The 17,119-nt window shown below is 38.1% G+C and overlaps 3 protein-coding genes across 5 annotated transcripts; 1 reads left to right on the forward strand and 2 right to left on the reverse strand.

Annotated features, from left to right (window-relative positions):
• The first annotated feature begins 53 nt into the window (after positions 1–53).
• fbxw12 (F-box and WD repeat domain containing 12) lies at positions 54–4,735 on the forward strand. 2 transcript variants are annotated; one of them, XM_043224098.1, is made up of 10 exons: positions 54–209; positions 969–1,006; positions 1,143–1,312; positions 1,393–1,514; positions 1,613–1,819; positions 2,433–2,597; positions 3,058–3,268; positions 3,793–3,971; positions 4,049–4,179; positions 4,264–4,735. In XM_043224098.1, exons 1-10 carry the CDS (start codon positions 102–104, stop codon positions 4,361–4,363), a joined length of 1,431 nt encoding a protein of 476 aa, XP_043080033.1. In that variant the 5' UTR covers positions 54–101; the 3' UTR covers positions 4,364–4,735. The 2 variants fall into 2 exon arrangements, with proteins under 2 accessions (XP_043080033.1, XP_043080034.1); XM_043224099.1 differs by having other exon boundaries at positions 108–209; positions 1,117–1,312.
• On the reverse strand, positions 4,418–12,112 carry ptpdc1b (protein tyrosine phosphatase domain containing 1b). 2 transcript variants are annotated; one of them, XM_043224097.1, is made up of 10 exons: positions 11,410–12,112; positions 10,954–10,988; positions 10,520–10,694; positions 10,126–10,206; positions 9,921–10,039; positions 9,033–9,170; positions 7,011–8,065; positions 5,670–5,852; positions 4,954–5,064; positions 4,418–4,874 (listed from the first exon to the last, which is right to left on the reverse strand). In XM_043224097.1, exons 2-10 carry the CDS (start codon positions 10,961–10,963, stop codon positions 4,767–4,769), a joined length of 1,980 nt encoding a protein of 659 aa, XP_043080032.1. In that variant the 5' UTR covers positions 10,964–10,988; positions 11,410–12,112; the 3' UTR covers positions 4,418–4,766. The 2 variants fall into 2 exon arrangements, with proteins under 2 accessions (XP_043080032.1, XP_043080031.1); XM_043224096.1 differs by having other exon boundaries at positions 11,096–12,112.
• A 140-nt stretch (positions 12,113–12,252) lies between these two features.
• adtrp1 (androgen dependent TFPI regulating protein 1) lies at positions 12,253–17,029 on the reverse strand. Its single transcript, XM_043224100.1, has 6 exons — positions 16,836–17,029; positions 16,593–16,742; positions 15,334–15,435; positions 14,845–14,960; positions 14,590–14,750; positions 12,253–13,277 (listed from the first exon to the last, which is right to left on the reverse strand). The coding sequence occupies exons 1-6, from the start codon at positions 17,004–17,006 to the stop codon at positions 13,252–13,254; spliced, it is 726 nt and encodes a 241-aa protein (XP_043080035.1). The 5' UTR covers positions 17,007–17,029; the 3' UTR covers positions 12,253–13,251.
• Between the last annotated feature and the right edge of the window lie 90 nt (positions 17,030–17,119).

The raw sequence follows: 17,119 nt of genomic DNA on the forward strand, positions 1-17,119 counted from the left end.
ACCGTAACTATTACGTAATGCAGTGTCCATGAAGTTGCTCCGTAGGATGCGTCACGATGACGTCACCCCCCCAAAAATGAAAGTAACTCGGCGGTGCTGGGATGGCTGTGGAAACAGAGATGTGCCAGAGTTTACCTCTAGACTGCCTCATCAGCGTCTTCTCTCTTCTTCAGGATGAAGATTTAATCAGAGCATCCACAGTCTGTAAGGTAATGAGCAGATCTTCTGATGCAGATCAAACAAGAGAGGTTTTTTGTGACTGCGCAGTCAGTCTGGACACTGTTTGCAGTGTTTGGGATCAGTAAGCTGTTTAATCGTTTATCATGCACACCGGGCCTGTGTCTGTTTAATGAAACGCTGTCATTTTGTGAAATATAACTGCAAATTAAAATAACATTTTTGTATCTTAATATATGTTAAAATATCATTTATTCACGTGGAGCTGAGTTGAGTTTTCAGCGTCAGGCTTCAAGTGTCACGTGATCCTACAAATCAAAAAAATGTTTGTTTAAAATAGAAATGTTGTGTTACAACATAAACTAGGCAACTATTCAAAAGTCAATATTGTCTTAATTTTTTAAAGGATGTTAAATGAATAAAAAGCGATAGTTAGAAATGATTTCTATTTTGAATAAATTCTGTTCTTTTTAAACTTTTATTCATTAATGATTTAGAGGAAAATGTGTCGCAGGTCCAAATAATGTTAATCAGCGCAAGAGCACAACACTAATAATAAATCATGATATTAGAATGGTTTCTGAAGAATCACGTATTTGAAGACGATAATGATGGTGATGAAAATTGCAAATGGTAAACAAAATTTTTTTACATGATTTTGATCATATCGATACAGCCTTGAAGAGCATACGAGCATGCATATATAGATATAAGCATTTTCCCTAGCAGTCAGACTTTTGGACCTCTCTACAAAATACACTATTTTAAAAAAAAACACACTTTTTGTTTAGGAATGGTATCATGCTGCAGAGACGCCATGGCTGTGGAGGTAAGTCACTAAAGATAATTATCTGTACAGTCATAATGTGTTTATCTTCCGAAGCGGAAGGGCTTATATAGCTTTAAACCTCATTCTTTACACCGTTTCGCTCTGATGAGGCTCTTAAGAACAAGTCCCTGTGCAGGAGAATGTGTCTGCAGAGGTGGAGTTTCTGCAATGTTTCCCAGCTCCTCTCCAACAGGGGAACACACTCGTGGAAAGCTTATTACCAGCGACGCTCTCACCTGGAGACGAAGATGAAAACGGGCAGGTCAAGTACGGACTACACCTGCAAAAGTCTACGTGGCCATAAAGGCAAGAGACCTCCTCCTCGACGTAACGTGAATAACACCAAGAGCTGTTTTAGAAATTGCTTTGGTCATGTGATTGCTCAGGCAGGGTTGTTGGCTTGGCATACCTAGCTGGAAACGACGGCTGCGCAGATATTTGGGAGCAGACTCCAGTGGTCTGCAGTGCATCTACAGACGGCACGGTCAGAGCATGGGACATTCACAAGGTAACTCTTGCTTCTGCATGTGGCGGAGACCCTGTAACAGTGCGCTGGATGCTCAGTGGAGGCAAGATTCCTCATTTGATATTTGATACTCCGTGCAGGGTGTTAGTTTATGGTCAAGCCCTGCTCAGAGCCCCATGCAGGACATCACGGTTGATCCGAGGCGGTCAGTTGTGGTCACTTCCGACGAAACAGGAGCCATCAAAACCTGGAAAGGTGTGACCGGAGAGGAGGTGGCCTGCTTCCAGTCTGGATTCTCCAAGACCACACTGCTGTCATTTAACAGCAAAGACAGCTCTTTCCTCGTGGTATGCTATTATGAGCACCACCAAGATTTATAATGTTTTTAACGAATTCTCTTCTGCTCATGTATTTGATGCAAAAAGCTGTAATGTGAAGTATTTTTACTATTTAAAATAACTTTCTACAAGAATCTCTATTATAATCTACTACATGATCCTTCATTCTAATATGCTGATTTGCTGCTCAAGAAACATTTTTGATTATTATTTGTATTATTATTAAAATTTAAAACAGCTGAGTAGATGTTTCCAACATAATAATAACAGTAGATAAATAATAATAAATAGAAAATCAGCATATCAGAATGATTTCTGAAGGACCATGCGACACTTAAGTCTGAGTAATGACGCTGAAAATTCAGCTTTAAAATCATGGGAATAAATTACATTTTAGAATATTTTCAAATAAAAAACAGTCATGTTAAATAGTCAAAATATTTCACCTTATTACTGCTTTCGCTGTAATTTGGATCAAATAAATGCAGGCTCTGTGAGCAGAAGAGTATTCTTTAAAAAAAAAAAAAAAAAAAAAAAAACGTTCAAAACTGTTTGACTGGTAGAGTATAAATAATGTGTAGTATATGTGCTGCAGGCCTGAGTGCAAGTCTTGTGTTTTTAGGTGGGATCTGTTCTGGGATGTCTGGTGATCCTGACCTGCCCTGCGCTGTCAGAAGTCTCCAGGCACGTAGTGTGCGACTCCTTCAGTTTAAACATCCTCCGCTCATCACCGGATAAAAAATGGATACTCGCTGCCTCCAAAGAAAATTTTGACTTGAGCCCAAAGGTAAGGCAGAGCTACCATGTGATGTATAGTTCTGCAGTATTGTGTATAATTTGCCGTTTGTTCAAAAATGTTTAATAGTCAAATTCTCAGTGGAAGAAAATACACTATCCATTGGGTAGAAATATATGTGTGTGGAATATTTTGTGATAACCTCAGAAACATGTGTATTTAATTTAATTATTAGTCATTAGTTTTAAAAATGTACTATTATTCTTATTTGATTTCAGAGTCATTTTCAGTGCCTCATATTTTTTTATGCCTGGTCTTTTTCCCATTTTTGAGATATTTTTAATGCAGTGTGTCATTTCAGACCTAATTTGTTTGGTTAAAGGGTTAAAACTGTCTGTGGAGAAAATAAATGGTAAAAATACTATGCTGGAATATTATAAAAAGTTCATAAAGTTATTACTTTACAGACACTGATTTTGAACTGAATGTGGCGTGTTGTCTGTTCGTGGAGGTTTTCTGCAGTGAGAGTGTGTGTTTCCCCGCTGAAGATGAGGACGGTCTGAGTCAGAGTCTGCCGGTCGCTGGTTGTTGTGCTGCCGCGTTTCTCCCATCTCTCCCTGCTCGGCTCGCACTCATCCATTCTGACGGCGACTTCCACAACAAAACGCTCTCAGTCTTTGACCTGACCACGAAGGAATCAAAATACAAAAAGGAAACACAAGGTTGGTCTTAAAAATGCATCGCTACCTTAAGTCTTAAGTAACAAAGGTATATTTGTGGCAATAACCCAAAAAATACATTGTGTGGGTCAACATTATACTATTTATATATACTATTATACTATGTTTTTCTTTTATGGCAAAAATCATACAGATCGTGTGCCGGTTCCTATTGTAAATATATAAAAAATAAATTTTTGATTATTAATATGCACTGCTAAGAACATTTTTCCATTTGAAGGTGATTTTCTCAATATTACATTTTTTTGCACCCTCATATTTCAGATTTAGTTAAGTTATGTTACGTGTCAGACAAATATTGTCCTGTCCAAACAAATCAGACATCAATGAGAAGCTTTTTTTATTCAGATTTCAGACTGCATAATTCTCAATTTCAAAAATGACTGGTTTTGTGGTCAAGGGTCCCATTTTTGTTTATATTTTTGTATTCATCTGCAAATGACAAATGTGTTACAGACAATGCAATAATCTCTGCTGATACTGTATTTCATGCCTTTTCATTTTAGTTCAGCAAGTCGCCTCTTTTCAGGTGGCGCTAAGCCATCATTCGGATGTCATTCTCGAGGCAAAAGGGAGCAGCACTCTTTTAGTTACAGATGGAAACCATCTGAAGGTCTACACACTTAAAGGGGAACTTGTCGCTAGTTTTGAAGACCATTCACAGCCAGTCACTGCTCTTTGTGTGGTAAGCTAATCGACCATGCAATATCAAAACACTCCTCGTTGGATGGTTTCACTTATAGAGATGCACTGATCTTGCAGGACAGTTTTCGCGTGGTGACAGCATCTCGAGACCTGTCTCTCAGAATACTGACCTGGAGAAATGATCCAGAGCATGGGCTTACACTGAAGAGCCGGTATCAATTGCTCGGAGGCTCCTTATCCAGATCCAGGTACAGTGTTGTCACCCATACTGTCATGGTGCACATGTACAATGTTTTGACTGGTAAGCTGACCCTTTTTATCTGTATTTCCAGGGGATTCACCAACGTTGCCTGTGATCATTCGAGTATTGTGGGCTCCGTGGAGTCGGTGGATGGAAATGATGTTTTGAAGGCTTATACCTTTGATTTCTGAACTAATAACACCAGATGTTTTCAGACCTTTTTAGACGAAGATTTAAATTTCTAGTTATGTGCAATCTATTTCTTTTATTACAAATAACTGTACAAACATGGTACAAAAATGAGAGGTTTCAGTTGCAATGCTTTCAAGTATTAGCACTATGGCACATAACATACAGTGTATGGTATTTCTTTTACATCAAACAGTTCACCGTGTTAAACACATTTCTAACATCTTAAAATGGTACAGTTATAATTCAATCTATCGGTGGGCTAAATTATGTTGAATTCTTCATCTGAACCGAGATTTGAGGAACAACCAAAGAAACATCAGCAGCAGATGTGTAGAGCTTGTCTTAATAAAAATAAACTCATTTTCTTTGTAGTTAACTGTAGTTTAGTGTTTGTTGCATGTGTTAGACCTCAAACTCATTTATGGCAGCCAATCTCAGGTGATGCAGAACAAGCTTCAAGACCCCTTTCATGATTTCATGGACACTCTTCCCACCGTCTGTGTTTTTCATCTAAAGAGAGAAGTTAATTAAAAAAAGTTAATAAAAACAAAATATTACTATTTCAGGACATCTCAGAATGACACAATACCTTTGTTAAAGCTTTTGCCGCTCGATCCAGAAATGCACTCTCGACTTCCTCAGGAATTATTAATAAACGGGCGAAACAGTCCAGAATGCACATTCCTGTTTCTTTTGAAGCCTGAAGATGGTAATAAGAATGGATTCACATCAAGTTAACAATCACAAATGGAAAGTTTCTTGTTAGTTATAATGAAGCCTACAACTCTCTTGACATGGCAATATACATAACAATGTTAATATGTTTGAGCAAGAATTAAGGCATACTAATGAATCCACAACATGCTGTGAACATACAACACATATGAATAACCCCAATAGCATACATGATCACCCTGTAGTAGATCTGTACAGAGACTGATGGCAGTTGCATTTGAATGGCAATGTGAACAACAGCACAAAAATATGAGATCTGAGCATGAAGATCTGCAGTGTAAACTGAGCATAAATGACTACAGAATAAACCGTGTTGAAAAGCTTCAAGTAATGAACCTTCTTTGAAGTGACTGTGTTGAAAGCTTTGCTGGTACAGAATGCTTCACCTTGCCATCACTACCAAGCACTAGGCAAGTATTTGATTGTTGAGCTGCAAGCTCATTGGCTGCTGATACAAAAAGACCCAATTGGCTGAGCCATGTGCTCATGTCATTGTGTCAGGTTGAGTTTTAAGTATCAGACTTTATTTACAGTTAAGTCTAAAAAACAGATCTGATATTTAAATCGTACCCTATCTAGGCAATTGAGCACAGTTTCGGGGTCCTGGTTGGCCTCTTTTAGTGTGTGAACATCATGAGTTGAGATGACTGGATCTTTGAGTTGTTCCAGCCAGGACCACATGATTCCAGACAAGATAAATGGGTCTTTTTCCAAACACAGTCGCTCCCACGCACCTTGACAATTAAGATCTTCCTGCAGAAAAGAACAAAAAAATGTATTAAACTTACAAGCAAGCTTTGATCATATTTTCTATATGATGTAAAGAGACTATGAGGATCGACTGGAGGTAGGCAGACTAAAACTTTGCATGCTAAAGTCATTGTAAGGACTGGGATGCAGAGTTGTTAACAAACCCCTGGCCTGTTGGATCAACAACTACATTAGGAATTGTAATGGAACAGAGAAAATTATGAATTAGGAGTGGCATTTAACAAGTTCAATCTTTAATGAAGATGAGTACTTTGCAGGAATTTCTAGGCTTGTTTTTGTGGTGGCTGTGGAGAAGTTAAGGATGCCGGAAGAGCATATATGCCATATTTGCCTCTTCAGGTGTTGATTAACATGTTCCTCCTGAAATTTAGTTTGAACCTAATTAAGAAGCCATTCAGCCATGCAACCTCTCCAAAATGCGGAAGATACAGTGGTTGTAAAAAATATCCTGAAGAACAGTGGAAATAAACAGCAGTCTTATCTGAGACCATACATTAAATCCTAGATTCAGGTCATGAAAGGCCACAAGATCAACATTACAAATCTAAAAGCATATAAAGTACACTGTGGTTTACCTAACCCTAATCAAACACACCTTCTTGTTAGCGGTTTTGGTTGGTAGGATTTTCAGATGTGTTTGATTAGAGCAGTTGTAAGCAGCTAGCACTCTGTAGCTAGTTGCCCTAGTTGCCGTTGCACCTAGTTGCCAGCTGCCGCTAAGCAGGATTAAGGCTGAAAGAGTTTCTTTTAACCTGAAGGACGCAGGTATGATTCTCAGTATTGGCAGAAATTGAAGGAACATCGCTCTCTTCCACTTTCAAACCCATGACTTACGGATTGTTTCCACTGAGCGGATCAGTACAGTACAGTACACCTTGATCCAGTTTGCGTTTACACCAACAACAGTACCCTTACTTTTTTTTTGGTAACCCCCACTGATATTTTTTTGGCACACTAAACAAACCAAACATGCATAAGCAGCATTGCCAGAATGAGTGAAGAAACGCTTGTTGCATGCACAAGTGATGATTCTCTGTCTGCAGTTCTGCAGTTAGGGATTGAAGTAAACCCTGCAGGACTGTCCCTGCGATCCCTGCCATCACCTTTAATTCTTCTTAGTAAATCATTATATGCACCTACCTGCCACGTAGACACCTTCTGAATTTGTTCTTTATCTCCATCATTCTCGAGGTCTACCGCAAGGGACTGAGCCACGAGGAGACGACGTGACTCCAAAGACAACTCAGACTGGACAGTGATGAAGGGCACCTCTGAATGCTCTTTTTCATTGTGTTGAGCTTTGTCAGGGTGTGTATTTTGTGTACAGTCTCTCCTCCAGTAAGACAATATTCTGGCAATGCTTGTGGTGCTTTTGTCATCTGAAACAATTAGAGATTGGCTTCGCAGCAAAACAGACTGCCTCCTGTTTTTGAGCAGGGGAGATCCTTCAGTCTGGTCCATAAGCGTTTTTAGCTCCCATATATTACTGGTTGAGCTGTAGATGGGATTGTCCTTACAAGTCCCCAGAGAAGGTATGATGTAGTTCTGGGAAACACAGTTGAAAGCTCCTAGCTGATTGCTGATGTCAGTTGAGTGGATGCTTGCTAAAACACTGAGAGGGTTATCCGAGAGATTTAAAGATGCTGCTAACCTCTGAAGGTCAGACTCGCTGTAGCTAAGGCTCTTACGGACATAGTAAAGAGGTTGTGTGTTGTCTCTATTGGCTCTATTGGGTAGACCTGGAAGCCGTGGCTGGATCATAGTCATCCCATTTCCCAAAATCTCTCTGTTTAATTGATATACTGAACTCTCATTAAAAGATTTCTCTGCCATAGGTGTGACGTCAGGAACTTCTACAACGTCCTCCTCGATAACCTGGCGATTCTCTGCGATGTCCAGTAGAAGCCTGCAAATGAGCGGGATGAGCTTTGGCATGTATCTCAACTTCCGAGCCTCATATCCATGCAGTATATGTTTCTGGCGGATCAAGTATTGTGAAAGAGAAACGGGTGGCACTCTAGACTCGACATTAGCAAACACGTTCCTTAGCGGAACCAGGAAACGAGCAAACTGCCTAACGCACTGGAGCTGTCCTCTAGTCTGGATTGAGTTTGGTCGTTTGCTTCGAACTAAAAGAATGGCTTGGTCTGCTGTCATCTGTGTGGTGAACAACAAGAAACAGGCCAGCAACACACCTGACAACAACATGTAAAAATCCAATTAGTTTGCATATTTTAACATTGCCGTTTCATTGTAAAACATTTAGATAGACAATAATACATGAAAATGAATGAAAATGAAAATTCTGTCATTAATTACTTACCCTAATGTCATTCCAAAATCCGTAAGAGCTTAGTTGATCTTCAGAATACAAATTAAGATAATTTTGATGACTTTATAGACAGCACCACAACTACCAAGGCCCAAAAAGGTATACAAAAAGTATTCTCAGCATCATAAAATGATGTCACATGGACTATTTTACTACATTTGCCATGAATGTTCCCTTGCTGTCTATGGAGGGTCAGAAAGCTCTCAGATAGAAAAATCTTAATTTGTCTTCCAAAGACGAACAAAGGTCTTACGACATGAGGGTGAGCAATTAATTCATTTTTGGGTTAATTATCCCTGTGTAGGTTATCGCAGGGTTGAAAAAAATTAATAAAGCTTTTTTGTATTTATATGAGAGGGCAGTCAGAGAGAGACAGAGATTATGAAATCATTCCTGAACTGTACAAGCTATGTACATGGCTTTGATTTCCATTGAATGAATGGACTGAAAAACAAATGTATGTTTCATGCAATAAAAGCATCTGATAAATTCATATATGAAAGGACCACACAATGCAACTTGAACTTGAGTCACCCCAGAGTGCTGTCCACAAGGCTATGGCTCAAAACCAATCCTGACATATTAACTATATAAAAGCTATTTTAGAAGCTTGTGCCCACTGCATCGGTAGTGTGGTTACGCAGATCTTTTAACTAAAGCAACTTATGGTAACATTACAATCGACAATCCCTCTGGAGTGACCTGGGGTATTCTGCTCGAGGAACCAAATTTTTTTGCTGCAATTTATTAAGGATCAAACCAGCAACTTATAAATCATGTATGTCAATTAAATTATAAATGTATTTTAATCATATCAAACAGAATGGTACCTGTTCTGCCAAGCCCTGCATGACAGTGAACAGCCAGCTTGCCTTCTTGAACGGCAAAAGACATGACTTTTACCATATCCAAGATGGATGTAAGAGATGCCACACCATAGTCATTCCATCTAAAGTTGTAGAAATATACTAAAATAGAGCAACAAGAGTACCTTTACAACCTGAAAACAACCACAACTACTGTTTTTGCTGTTTTTTAAAGGGGTCATATGTTGCTAAAAAGAACATTATTTTGTGTATTTGGTGTAATGTTTTTCCACATATTGTCTATTACTGTTACTGAGTCATAAGCACCAGACTGTTGGAACTGTCCCACTTTATAGTCTCAGTTAGCATAGGCCGCTCTGTCAGGTTCAGGAATCAGTCCTCTGTAAATGTACTAAACGCACTCTAATATTTGTGTTGAACTGTTCTGGAACAGTTTTGTTAACACAACTTAACCACCGATTTCAAGTTGTGTCCTCTTTTGAAAGCTCAAAGAAAGTAGTTCCACTTTCACAACAAAACACAGCATATCCAGAACATGGCGCCCGCAGCAACACTTCAACGAGAATAATAACTCTGCCTTCTTTCTTTGCGTAAACATATGGCAGTTTTGAAAATAAACCCACACCGTGATGTACAAAAGGGGAGGCGTGTTTAAACGAGTCATTTTAGGGGGGTGTGGACAAGTTTTTGAAAACAAAACCAAAGAGATAGTCTTTGCAACTTATCTTATCTATGCACTAACAGCTTGTAACACTCCAAATTGAAAGGAAAACTTAAAAATCGCATAATATGACCCCTTTAATGTGTCAAGATTTTTTACATTACACAGGGGGAAAACATATTGATAATTAGGCAGAATCAGACAATGTACAAAAAGAAAGTGTTGCTCACTGCCAGCCTCCATGAATGTCTCCGGTCGATAAGTGAAGCCGCTCTCGGGATCCAGTGGGTTACCACAGCTGGCATGTTCGCCAGGGCACTGGAGGTTAATAACTGTCTTCAAACCACATCTTAACATGATGAAACAGCAGATTATAAAAGTCGACCAATCACATAATCCAGAATCAGTTATCTTTTTTACAATCATCTGTTGTACCTCAAAAACTGGTCTATTACATCAAATCTTTCAATGATTTCTGTAGAAGGGCGGGCCATAGCCAGCAGATTTTCAGTGATCCTAAAAAGAAACAAAAAGAAGCCATAAATTGGGACAGAGACTTAAACTTATATGCGACCCACAAAACCAGTCATAAGTAGCACAGGTATATTTGTAGCAATAGACAACAATCCACTGTATGGGTCAAAATTACAGAATTTTCTTGTATGTTTTGTTTGCAGATATTTAAGAAACAGCTCGTTTCTATTGGTGTCGTCGATCTGTCAACCTGCGTGTGCATCAAGTCTGAGGAGGAGGGGCCGGGTGATTTTGCATTGTAAAAAGCACTATATAAATAACGGTGACTTGACTTTAAAAGGTGCACGCCATGTACCAAGATGAGTAGATTCCTCTAATGGCCTGATCATCTTCACTCCAGTGTGAAGGGTCCTCATACTTGCAGGCCGGTCCTCCACATCCCATGGAGCACTGCATATGATAGGGGATCATATAACACAGCGCCTCTCGTACCATTGTGTATTTGGCTCGGGGAACCCTGGAACCCGTCACTAAGAATTAAACAGACATGATCTACTTAGAAACGGTCAGGGAAATCTCCTTGGGTGTGAAAAACCATTCACCTGATGACAATACCAGACCAGTAGACATAAAAAAACCACTGTTGGTTTACTGATTACTTTAAGAACTCAAAATGTCTTTTAAATGCAAAAGGCAAGAGGTTAAACATCGTGTAACACCGTTCTGATTATTACTTGATTATTACACCATTTTATTCACAAGGTGGCTTAAGTTTTTGCCATTCCTCACCAAAGTCCATGATACTCCCTCCTCCATGGCAATATCTGTTTGGGCACAGGATAAATTAATTAATTAAAAGATTTAATTTAAGTTCTTGCGTGTACTCAGCTGCATTTATTTGATTAGGAATACTGTAAAAACAATAACCTACATTTTCAGCTTCATTACTCCAGCACGATTCTTCAGAAATCATTATAATTTGCTGATTTGTTGCCCAAAGAAAAATTTCTTATGGTAGTAGGTCATTATCAAAAACAGTGTGCTGCTTATTTTTGTGGTGAGTACAGATACAGCTGCACAAGTAGTTTCCATCCAAGCAACAAGAAAATTTCCATCCATCCAAAGTTTCTCAAACAAATGCTATAACCTGTCTTCATTCAAAACATTCAATTGCATTTCCTATTGCTTCACCTGTACTTGAATTTGCTGATATTGTCTAGAGAATGAGTTGAGACTACTACTCACCCAAAAACTGCTAGAGAAAATCAACTTCACTTTCCCTCCGATCCATCGAATCCACAGTTGATTTGATAACTTGTCCCTCAGTAATGCACCGTTTTGTTGTAAGAATCAAAAGCAAATGACACTATATCATTTATTTAGTCTTCTTTTAAGACGCACAATCTTCTTCACGGTGCAAAGCTTACGGCCGGTCGTCCTGCTCATTTTCCAACAGCAAGCGTCCGAGTTAATTCTGCTGTGTTCTGTGCTCAGACCAGGCCAAAGAGTGAATAAAGCAGCTATTTCAGACTCGCTTGAGATTTACCACCTAATCCACTTACTCCTGAAATAGCCCTTTTCTCTGACCACTGACCTCACGGACAGCATCATCACTCAGAGCTGCTTTTTAGTTATTAGTTGAGTAAAAAAAACAACTTTCTTGTTCTTTATTTTTAAACTGACTTTATAAGTACAAAAGTGTAATATATATATATATTACACGCACACACATATATATATATATATATATATATGTGTGTGCGTGTTTATATTTTCCAACAAAGTGGGACTACTGAAAGACACATTCAGAAATCCCAACATTATTATTTCTGTGTGTGTGCGCGCACGGTTTATGGATGCAAATTCAAGCCACCAAAAAGGCAGTAACTGAAAATGACAATGAGGTGAGGCTCTCAAAGCTTTGGAAACTGATTGACTTACAGCCAATCTAATTAAAGGAGAGTCTCCTAAGTAGGAAGTTAACAAACAGCTGACGCACTGCTCATCCATTATTGCATCAGCATCAAAGCGATGTCTTCGTCACACAGACAAAGAGCAGAGACATATTTTAAAAAGACAGAACGCCACTTTAAACAAGTAAAACAACAGAGGTTTTATTGTTTATAGTTGGCAATAATAATCATTACATTGTGCAAACCAATAACGCTCATTGGCCCTTTTTAAGTGCCACCGATGACATTTTAATGTCAGTGCATCATATTCTTCACAAGTGCTATTATAATCAGGAATGCAGGAATTACATTGGTCTCAGCAAACGGATCTGTCCTCTCCGTTAACCTGAACAGCCATCTGTTTTACACACACGTTGAAATAAAGAGGAAAGTCATCGTGATCACAGTAAAGCACTCCATTATGCTCCACAACAATAGAATTAGCAAACATACTCAGTTATCATGAAATGTCCATAGAAAGGGCTCAAAGAAGGAATGAATGCAGAGTCGTTTCTCTGGATGTGAATCAGACGTGTGTCACAGCGAGGACACAGATTACTAAGGTTTACTTGTTTCCAATAAAGTCCATCATCAAACTCTGGGCAAAGCCGGAAAATCACATTAAGGGCTTCACTGGTGAGATTACCCAAGTTCATGCAGGTAAAGTGTGTCACTGAGAAAGCCCTCCGACACATCGCGTGACACATTTACATGGCTTGACACCGACACAAACTACAGCGGATTTCTTTTTTTTTTATATCAGCAAAAGATTGGTCGCCAGAAAGTGATCAGTACTGACTGTCCCTTAATCAATGAACAACAGCATTCTGGGATATTACAGCATTTCACAACTCTAAAATAATAAAAAATATGATCATTAAAGAAAAAAAAAAAAAAAAAGCATTTTCATCAGTGTCACAATTAGGAGAAAAACTAAATAAAATATCAGCACAATTAGTATAAATGCATACCATGTGTTCAGTAGGTATGCTAGTTTCTTTCTGTTTGTATGCTAGGGCCAATTAAGCCCCTCTTGTATAAAATACAACAATGCTACCGTTGCTTCATGCCTATAAAAACCTGTTGTTTGGCCTGGTTTGAGCTCCACACGGTTAATGTGGATTCCAGTAGACGTCTACTTCTTTTTCCTCTTCTGATTCCCTTATGAAAGAATGAAAGAAACATTTCAGTCAGTATGGATCTACCACACTCTGTTATTTATTTATTATTATTATTATTATTATTATTATTAATTAGTTATTTAAATGGAACATGAAAATAAGTTTTTTGAACAAAATAAAAACAATAATAAATATAAGAAAATATAAAACCGTTTGCATGTTTTTTTTGGAGTATCATTTTTGATCTATCAGGCTTTATGGCTCATATAGTGTGATACAGGTGAATATGAAGCATCATACTCAATGATTAAAGGTTCAACACTTGACATTTCTAAAGGTCTAAACCTTAACTCTGATACTGGTGATATTAATCAATTACAGCAGAGCAACAAATTACATAAAATGATCTAATTCATTCTCTTGGCACTTTATATATCTAATATATCTAAAACATATAATGCAATACAATGACGAATGAGAGATAAACAAGCAAAGCTACGTTGCTTAAAAAAGGGCTCATCCTGAAATAGTTCTAACAATACGATTTACATGTGCGTTTACTTTTAGTAAATATTTAACAGCAAAAACACACATGAAGCACAAGCTAAATGCTTATGTTTGCACAGTTTTTTTTTTTTTTTTTTTTTACTTTACTCCTTAAAAAGGTAAATGATCAAATCAGATGACAGAAGGCTATCTATCTATCTATCTATCTATCTATCTATCTATCTATCCATCCATCCTTTTTTGAAATGTTAACATAAATAGGTAACGCAACAATGAAAACCATTCACATCTATTAAAAGGATCACTTCACCTTTTTGGAAATGGACTCATTCTCCAACTCCCTAATAAGTTGAGTTTTATTGTTTTTTTTTAATCTATTCGACCGATCTCCAGGTCTGGGGATAGGACTTTTAGCATAGCTTAGCATAGATCACTGAATCCGATTAGACCAGTAGCATGGCATTCAAAAATGACCAAAGAGTCTGAATATTTTTTCTATTTAAAATATTTAAACTCTTCCGTAGTTATTTCGCGTACTAAGAAAAATTGCCATTTTCTAGGCTGAAGTTATTAGGAACTATACTTTCATTCTGGTGTAATAATCAAGGAGCTTCGCTGCCGTAACATGACTACAGCAGGCGAGGTGACATCTGGTCCAATTGGATTCAATGATCTATGCTAAGCTATGCTAAAAGTGCTATCTCCATACCCGGAGATTGGGTGAACGGATTGATAAAAAAAACTCAACTTATTAACTCTGGGAGAGTTGAGACTACTTGAATAACTGCAAATATAATGAAGAGTTCACGGAGTTCGATCTCACAGCCTTTCAAAAGGTTTCTCACCTGTGCCGCTCCACATCATGAAGCTGAGCTTCTCTCCTAACAGGTAAAGAGGAGCCATGCTGAGCGACGCGCCTCCGAGGAAAATACACAAGCCCACGGGACTCAAGTGAGCCATGATAGGATACACCCAAATCCCTGACGCGTGGCGCACCCACAGCACCCTAAAGAGGGAGAGACGCATCAGAAAACACACAGAACATAGAAAACAAAAGCTCTGATCAGGTTTATGTGAAGGACGCGGGCAGACGAGATTACCACGACAGATAGAGGGCGGCAAATAAAGCCAGACTGAAGATCCCCTTCACGCGACTGGGATATCTGTGATTCTGAAGAAACATCTGCAGCAGCAGCAGCGGCATGATAAAAGTGTGCTGGGAAAAAAAACACACACAAAACACATCCTTAAGCTCCAATCAGCATAAAAGTCGATGCAATTCATCAATTAAAAATGTATGTATGTGTATGTATCACAACACTATGTGACTCTCAGGACATGCCCTGGTCTCTGTAGAGTATAGATTAACACGCAGAGGCATAGACACATCTTCTACCAAAGGAATGAATGCAAATTATTGAATTGCATAACATAATATTTTGCAATTCAATGCATCATATTGCATTGAATGGCACTGTATTTGAATCAAACTGAAATCTTACTGCATCGTAACAGAGATCAATCGTATCACAGATCATACAAAATGCACGTTATTGTTTGTTTGGTAAATTGTAAAATAAAGCTCTCACCATTGCATGATTCAGCCAGATGGGAATGATCTCGTCTAATAGTTTAGGGTACACCAGCTCTCTGTTGTAAGTGTAGAGAGTCCAGAAAGAAACGAACACAAACTGCAAGAGAACATCAAGAAGAAAATATCAACACGCTATTAAAATCAACATTTAACATTAAACAGTCTGACATCGATCCATCATTATCCAGCTTATAAGAGGTTTTGAGCTGTCCTGCTGTGATTCACACTATACTAGAATTACCCCAAAGGTTTTTATGAATCTTCTGTTATCGTTTATAACAAATACAATCTTTAAGATCTCATATTGACTGAGATTGCACAGAAGAGTTAAACTATGCATAAAAACACTGGTTTAAAAGTGTCTGCATCCAGGACATTTGGTGTGGTACAAATGAACCAGCGGGAACGTTAACCAGTTACAGCTTGAGACAAACTCTCTTATACATTCAGAATAAATGCTAACATAATAAAATAACGTCCTTATTTGTCAGTCATTCAAATACTATAGAAAAACGTCAAAAACTGAATCAAACAATAAATTCTATTGACCCTTAATTATTGTTAAAGCTTTAATAGTTGTTTTTGCCAATATATTTTAATATTAATAATATATATTTTAAATTACTCAAAATACGATGACATCATTACGACATCAAATGAAAAACATCAGAATTATTCAACATAATTCAATAAATTATTCAAATATATATAGCCCAATCACAAATTTAAAAAAGGAACTTCACTACAAATTTGCCGAACATTTTAAGCATGTAATATAGCGCTCAAGTCATTTGATACTTTTTTGAAACTTTTTTTTTTTTTTAAATTGTCAATAGCCCTAATTCTTGTTCACTTCAATTACAGTAGTCAACATTCACAGTGGATCAAATCTTTAATCAAAGTTTTCTTCCATCTTTTAGAACAGACTCTATTCATTTCAACTCACACTAGCTTTTCTATTATTTCCGTATTCTAATATATATATATATATATATATATATATATATATATATATATATATATATATATATATAATTATTATTATTATTATACAACTGTCAAAAAGCAAAAAGAGCCCCTACTAGCTTGTTGATTCTTTTTCATTTATTATGTAATTTGCTATTATGTAAAAAGCCTTGCTACGTGTTCTGCGTCAGGCTTACTGAGATTCGTCACAGCACATATCATTGCTCTTCAGCTCACTGCTCGTCTGCTAAGCGGCTTAAAACGATTACAGTAAATATAAACACTCACCGTGCCGACCGGAAACGCCAGGGCGGTGAAGTAAAAGTCCCTGGCTTTGGTGAGGAGCAGAGGAGTCCCGCTGCGGCTCTGTTTGACAGACACAGCGCTGTGAACCGCGTCCACCAGCACGCACAGGCCAAAAAACACCGCGTGCGACACCTGAGGAGACAAACACACGCGTCGACGTGAGTCACGTGACACGAACACGTCCTAACTCACGCCACTGACATTGACGAATTCGGTTAACGTTACCAGATTAATAAAAGTCAGGTATTTCCAGCGTCCTCCGTATGAGCGCACGCCAGGGTGTCTGTCTGAGGTCTGCAGCGTACAGTTACTCCAGATCGTGAAAACATACCAGCTAAAAATAAGCAGATGAACCAGAAGGTTCGTCTTTGGTCCGAGTCTCGTGGCGGCAGCCATGTTTATCGGATCTGACGTCAATAAGAATCACCAGATAAAAGTTCTCATGTTGTTACTTGTTAAATGCGATGTTTAGTTTTATCACTGTGAAAAGGTGACACTTCATGAATACT

This window comes from Puntigrus tetrazona, chromosome 23, assembly GCF_018831695.1.
Source record: "Puntigrus tetrazona isolate hp1 chromosome 23, ASM1883169v1, whole genome shotgun sequence".
In the NCBI taxonomy this organism is placed as follows: Eukaryota; Metazoa; Chordata; class Actinopteri; order Cypriniformes; family Cyprinidae; genus Puntigrus; species Puntigrus tetrazona.

Excerpts from the sequence above, each read along its gene's own strand:
- fbxw12 (XM_043224098.1), top strand. The coding sequence starts at position 102 with ATGGCTGTGGAAACAGAGATGTGCCAGAGTTTACCTCTAGACTGCCTC. Across the intron at positions 2,598-3,057 it reads ATTTTGACTTGAGCCCAAAG|GTTTTCTGCAGTGAGAGTGT; the intron begins GTAAGGCAGAGC and ends CTGTTCGTGGAG. Across the intron at positions 3,972-4,048 it reads CAGTCACTGCTCTTTGTGTG|GACAGTTTTCGCGTGGTGAC; the intron begins GTAAGCTAATCG and ends CTGATCTTGCAG.
- ptpdc1b (XM_043224096.1), bottom strand. Across the intron at positions 9,171-9,920 it reads GACATTCATGGAGGCTGGCA|TATATTTCTACAACTTTAGA; the intron begins GTGAGCAACACT and ends GCTCTATTTTAG. Across the intron at positions 8,066-9,032 it reads TGCAGGGCTTGGCAGAACAG|GTGTGTTGCTGGCCTGTTTC; the intron begins GTACCATTCTGT and ends TGTTGTTGTCAG.
- adtrp1 (XM_043224100.1), bottom strand. The coding sequence starts at position 17,006 with ATGGCTGCCGCCACGAGACTCGGACCAAAGACGAACCTTCTGGTTCAT. Across the intron at positions 14,961-15,333 it reads TCTGGCTGAATCATGCAATG|CACACTTTTATCATGCCGCT; the intron begins GTGAGAGCTTTA and ends TTTTTTTCCCAG. Across the intron at positions 14,751-14,844 it reads GCCGCCCTCTATCTGTCGTG|GGTGCTGTGGGTGCGCCACG; the intron begins GTAATCTCGTCT and ends CTCCCTCTTTAG.